The sequence below is a fragment of the Clupea harengus genome, chromosome 2 (assembly GCF_900700415.2).
Source record: "Clupea harengus chromosome 2, Ch_v2.0.2, whole genome shotgun sequence".
Classification (NCBI taxonomy): domain Eukaryota; kingdom Metazoa; phylum Chordata; class Actinopteri; order Clupeiformes; family Clupeidae; genus Clupea; species Clupea harengus.
In genome coordinates, this window is record NC_045153.1 from 2,098,288 (window position 1) to 2,104,180 (window position 5,893).

The window sequence follows — 5,893 nt, forward strand, 5'->3', positions numbered from 1 at the left end:
AGACACTTCACATTCCTCCATTCAGATTTTATATCATCAATGTGCTTAGATTAGACTTGGCTGATCATTCAAGGTGTAGATTTCACATAAAATATAATACTCATCATCAGGAATATAAATACACAACGCGACTATTTATACAAATATGTAATTTGATAAGAAATATAGAAACATAGAGGCAGAGTAGATGATGGGGAGTTGGTTGCCTTTCGTGGTAATAGCCATGAGCATGTTAATGTAGATAGAACACATCCCTGATCTAAACATGAAAAATCAGAAGAAGAATTAAAGGATAAATCATCCAGGTTGCTCGGTACATGTATAACTGCATTCGGCAGTATTCGTGTGGTAGTTTTCTTTTAAAGGGAAATGAATTTACTTCAGTCACAGTCTGGGACGTGACGTACTGCTAAGGCAGTGAACTCTTGTCTGTCAGGCGGGGGGGTGTTCACTGGTCCCCAGTATTTCTCTGTAGATGTGGGTCATTTAAGGAAGGTACACTTCAGTATGTAGGCTCAACATCAATTATTACAAACTATTTTTCCAACTTGATGAATATCTAAATGAAGATAGTTGTAGGAATATTGGCACTAAAAAAAGGGGCCACAATGGATGAAACTGCCCTGTAAGCAAACTCCTTTGTATATTAATTACTAAGAGTGCATTGATATCCGCTATACATCTTAAAATCTGCAGATGAAAAAAGTTTGTGTTGCGTCAAGTATGCTTGAAAAGAGTCCCGCAGGAGCAGTGTGTTTGGCTGGACGCGCTGCAGGTCATCAGGTGTGTGTGTTTGGCTAGACACGCTGCAGGTAAACAGGTGTGTGTGTTTCTGTGGTCGAGGCTCCCGTTGTAAAGTGCTCCGTGTCTCCAAACGTGACTCTCGCAGGGTGGAGTCTCCTGCAGCTGGACATGCAAGGAAGCCCGGGAAGAAGCGGACTCCAGAGAAGACGTGGCCCACATCTGGGCCAGATCTGGTCTGGACTCGGCTGCTCTGTCCGTTGGTGGCCCCCAGCGGAGGGGAAAGCCTTTACCTGACCGCCCCCAAAACTGAAGTTGTTGATGCTGCTTGGGTGGCTGCAGTTCATAGTCCGACCTACAGGAGGCAGCATACTATTAGCGCTACACTAACCCTGAGCACCGTGTTCACTGAGACAGCGTCCTTCATCCACGCAAAGGGGAACCAGCCACATGAGTTTAACAGGCTGTGTGCAAATATGCACACACAGACATACACATAAATACACACACATCACGTAGAACAATCCCTTCTCATCTGAGTGTCAGTGTGTTCATCATGGTTCCTGCTGAGGGTGTTTCACTTGCAGGGGATATCCCACTGAGATCCTGATGAAACTGATCTTCTCCAGTCTCTTCCTGGGTCGAGGGGCTCATGCTGCCCTCGCATTGGTGCACAGAAGGAAGGGGGGGTGTCCAATCAGTGGGTGGGGCTATAAAGAGTTGCTCTGCTGTGATTGGTCATCTGTGTTTCTCGGTTGCTGTTGGGGAGGCACTCCTGTGGGGTAAATTAGTGAATAATTATGTAAACAACCCTGTACAAAAGGTTTATTTAACAGCCTTCAGTATACGTTGTGTGGAAATTTGATTTTAAAAACACCTTTTTTAGTATCTATGGGCAGGGGTTAAATAGGGATTTGTAATGGGCTCTGGTATAAATGACACGAGCATGACTTAATAGTATCATGGAATACGTTTTATAGATGATAAAAAGGAGACCTATGGTTGATATCATTTCTGAATGTGGCAGTGTGCAACACGACAGCTGAACCTATCCTGTGTATCAGTGTTCAAATATAGGAATGGTGGTGTTGGGTTACAAACAAAGGAGAGAATATTCATACAAATGAAATTAATCTGAATGGACTAGTCTTTAATAATTACATTAAAATGGAATTAAATTTACATTCTATAATATTACAATACACACAGACTATTACATTATATTAATTATGAAATGAAGTTATACCTAGGAAAATGATCAGACTACCTTGCATTACCAAGCCTTGGTGTAATTTGAGTTGCTTCTGCCCAAACCACGCTTGCTAGCTTGGACATTTAAACTTGAGCTTGCCCAGCTCGCATAATAAGTTTAGCTCTCTTGCCACATTATTGAAAATGAAGATTATATTGTTAAAGATAGATGTGGATAGATCCCCTGATATCAATGACTAGCATATGCACCTGCCAAATGTAACCCCTGTCTACGGCTGCAGATAAGCTCTGTAACTATCTCTTGGCCTTTTCAATGATTAAAAGGGCTCTAATCTATCTGTGATGGGGTCCATGAGGGAAATGAGATGAGAGGAGACGTTTACCCTCCTGACAGGTGAGTCCGATCCAGCCGCTGAGGCAGGTGCACTGGCCATTCCTCTGGTCACACTGGGGCGCCGTTCTCACCACTCGCAGCTCAGACCGCAGTCCGGCCCATAGAGGTTCACTCTGCAGTCCTGAACACACAACACACCACACACACACACACACACACGGTCAGTAAAGGTGGGTTTATAATCTGTTGCAGGTCACGCACAAACTGCCTAACCTAAAGGGATTTTTCTCCCAAATACTGGACCTTTTAATACACACACAAAACACAAGGGTGAAGCACAGATTCGGGCTAGAAGTAAGATGAATATACAGTGGGGAAAATAAGTATTTGAAGTTTGGCCACTTGCAAAGAAATGTGTGATCTATAATTGTAATAGTAGGTGTATTTTAACAGTGAGAAACCAGAATATCAACAAAAAAATCCAGAAAACTGCATTTTATAACATTTATGAACAATTTGCATTTTGATGCAGAAAATAAGTATTTGAACCCCTAGCAAAACATGACTTAGTACTTGGTGGAATAACCCTTGTTGGCAAGCACAGACGTCAGACTTTTCTTGTAGTTGGTCACCAGGTTTACACACATCTCAGGAGGGATTTTGGTCCACTCCTCTTTGCAGATCCTCTCCAAATCCTTAAGGTTGCGTTTTCAATGGGAGGGAATGAGGTTCAAGCCCAATATTCCACATTACATGGCCCCATCCATAGTCCCCCTCGATGCAGTGGAGTCGTCCTGTACCCTTGGCAGAGAAACAGCCCCAAAGCATAATGTTTCCACCTCCATGCTTGACGGTGGGGATGGTGTCATATTCAGCATTCTTCCCCCTCCAAACGCGGCAAGTCGAGTTGATGCCAAAGAGCTTGATTTTGGTCTCATCTGACCACATCCTGTCTCCCAATCCTCCTTAGAATCATTTCAAGTGTTCATTGGCAACTTCAGACGGCCCTGTACATGTGCTTCCTTGAGCAGGGGGACCTTGCGAGTGCTGCAGTACTTCAAACCATTACGGCGTAGTGTGTTGCCAATGGTTTTCTGCCTTGAGATCATTCACAAGCTCCCCCTGTGTAGTTGTGGGGTTATTCTGCACCTTTCGAATGATCACCGATACCGCACAAGGGGATATCTTGCATGGAGCCCCAGACCAAGAGCGATGGACAGTTGTTTGGTGTTGCTTCCATTTACGAATAATCGCACCAATAGTTGTCTGCTTCTCACCAAGCTGCTTGCCGATGGTTTTGTAACCCATTCCAGCCTTGTGCAGGTCTACAATCTTATCTCTGACGTCCTTGGTCAACTCTTTGGTCTTGCCCATGGTGGTGAGGTTGAAGGTGTGAAGTATGATTCTTTGGACAGGTTTCTTTTATACACGTCACCAGTTGAGATCAGGTGTACCTTGTTAGGCCTAATGAGGACTAATCTGTGTGCTTCTTGGGCACATAACTGGTCATTGGGAGCCAGAATTCTTGCTGTTTGCTTGGGGGTTCAAATACTTATTTTCTGCATCAAATACAAATAAATAAATGTTATAAAATGCAGTTTTCTGGATTTGTTTGTTGATATTCTATTTCTCACTGTTAAAATACACCTACCATTACAATTATAGATCACACATTTCTTTGCAAGTGGCCAGTGAGTGAGTGGAGTGGAGTGAGTGAGGTGAGTGAACTTCAAATACTTATTTTCCCCACTGTAACTATACATTTTTGCTTATTTTCTTACTTCTTCCTTATGTAAATTAATTGGATTAGTTTAATAACAGGCATTAAATCAGTAACAGCCTCCAGTGTGATCAAGCTGTGTGTCTTTACTCACCTGTGTCACACCTGGCCCCTGTCTTCCCCGCTGTGCACAGGCACCTCCCTCGGAGCGGCTCACACGGCACCCCCTCCTCACACTCACACACCTGAGAGCAGCTCTGCCCAAACCTGCCCTGATCGCACTCTGGGGGAGAGATAACGACAGCCCATCAGTGTCAGGATGAGAGACAACACGACCACCAGTATCAGGACCTCGGCTGTAAGCGCAGCCTGTTTATAACGGTCTCATATTTATAGTCTGTTCCGCATGTGTCTTGCTCTCGTTAGATTCTACAAGTAATTATCTGCACTACTTTCCCTTTTATAATGACAGAATTAGGAAAATATATTCCTGAGCAATCTACTGTAGACATTTCACTGCATTACACTTCCAACCATCTGATGTGTATGAGCTTCTGGCTAAGTGTCCTCGGTGAAAGAGGGGTGAAGTGGCGGATGGTCACCTTTCTCACAGCGGGTGCCCTGGTACCCGGGTGGGCAGACACAGTGGCCCGTGCTGGGTTGGCAACTGGCTCCGTTTCCACAGTCACACTGTAGCTGGGCAGCGAGGGCCATGCCAACCGGGAGGGCACGCTGAAACACAACAAGCAGAGTTAAGCAGGGGTACTGCTGTGTGTGTTAGAATGGTGTGTGTGTGTGTGTGTGTACGCTGCCTGTAGTAGACAAGCACAGACTCAAACTTGCAATGTCGGGCATGGGAAAAAAGCTGTGTTAGCAAAGAGGCCCATGGGTGCTAGCATGTGTTGCTGGCACGTCTCTTAAAGTGCTGGGGATTGAGGTTCTCTCATTGCACAGCACTGTACCCGCTGGCTACCGTTACATGTGTTTTGTAAGTGACTATATGTACAGGCAGAGTAAGTGGTATTAAGCCTCTATTTTGTGTTTCTGTGGCTCAGCTCATAGAGCAGGGTGATCATGAGTTTGACCGATGAAAATGTATATCTGTACTGCAGTTGATTAGGATAAAGTGTCTGCTAAATGAACTCACAGAAATAAATGTCATAAATGTGTGTGTGAATTTGAGTGTGGGTAACCATCTCACCATGTTCACAGCGGTGGCCGTAGTATCCGGGCGCACACTGGCACGTGCCATGACTCTGTCACAAGTGCTGTTGTGCTCACAGTCACACCTGTGCACGCAGTTAGGCCCAAACGTCCCCTGTGGACACCCTGCCATTCAACAGCACCACAACACTATGGTTAGCTTAGCACTGAATACATTCCTATTTGCCTCTGAGGCTAAATAAGATGCTCAAAGAGGTGCATGTGTATGTTCCCTTTCAGCATCAACCTTCAAAGCCCATAGAATAAAACTGCACCCCCCTATGCTGCCCTCTTGTGGCAAGGAAGGGAAGTGCTATTCACAGTGCTGAACAGGACATTTTACACAGAGCAATGTTTTGTGTTTTTGTGCAAGGATGACAAGGGTGTGTGTGTGTGTGTTTCAGAAAGAGATTCTCACCTGTTTCACAGTGTAGTCCCGTCCAGCCCAGCTGACAGGTGCAGTTTCCAGACACAGCGTCACACACACCATTATTACTGCAGTTACAGCGCAGAGAACAGTCTAAGCCATACCAGCCTGGAGCACAGCCTGCAGCAACACACACACACACACACAAAAATAAATATACAGGTGCAACCATATGTATACATAATCACAGTCTCTCATTCGAGTAAGATGCACTTATACTCTATAGATGTACACACATATACATGCACACACACAC

The 5,893-nt window shown here is 44.8% G+C and overlaps 1 protein-coding gene across 1 annotated transcript; it reads right to left on the reverse strand.

Moving 5' to 3' along the window:
* Positions 1-2,414: 2,414 nt before the first annotated feature.
* LOC116223402 (multiple epidermal growth factor-like domains protein 11) lies at positions 2,415-5,259 on the reverse strand. The gene is made up of 4 exons (XM_031579827.1): positions 5,209-5,259; positions 4,610-4,739; positions 4,162-4,290; positions 2,415-2,467 (listed from the first exon to the last, which is right to left on the reverse strand). Exons 1-4 carry the CDS (start codon positions 5,257-5,259, stop codon positions 2,415-2,417), a joined length of 363 nt encoding a protein of 120 aa, XP_031435687.1.
* Positions 5,260-5,893: the final 634 nt, after the last annotated feature.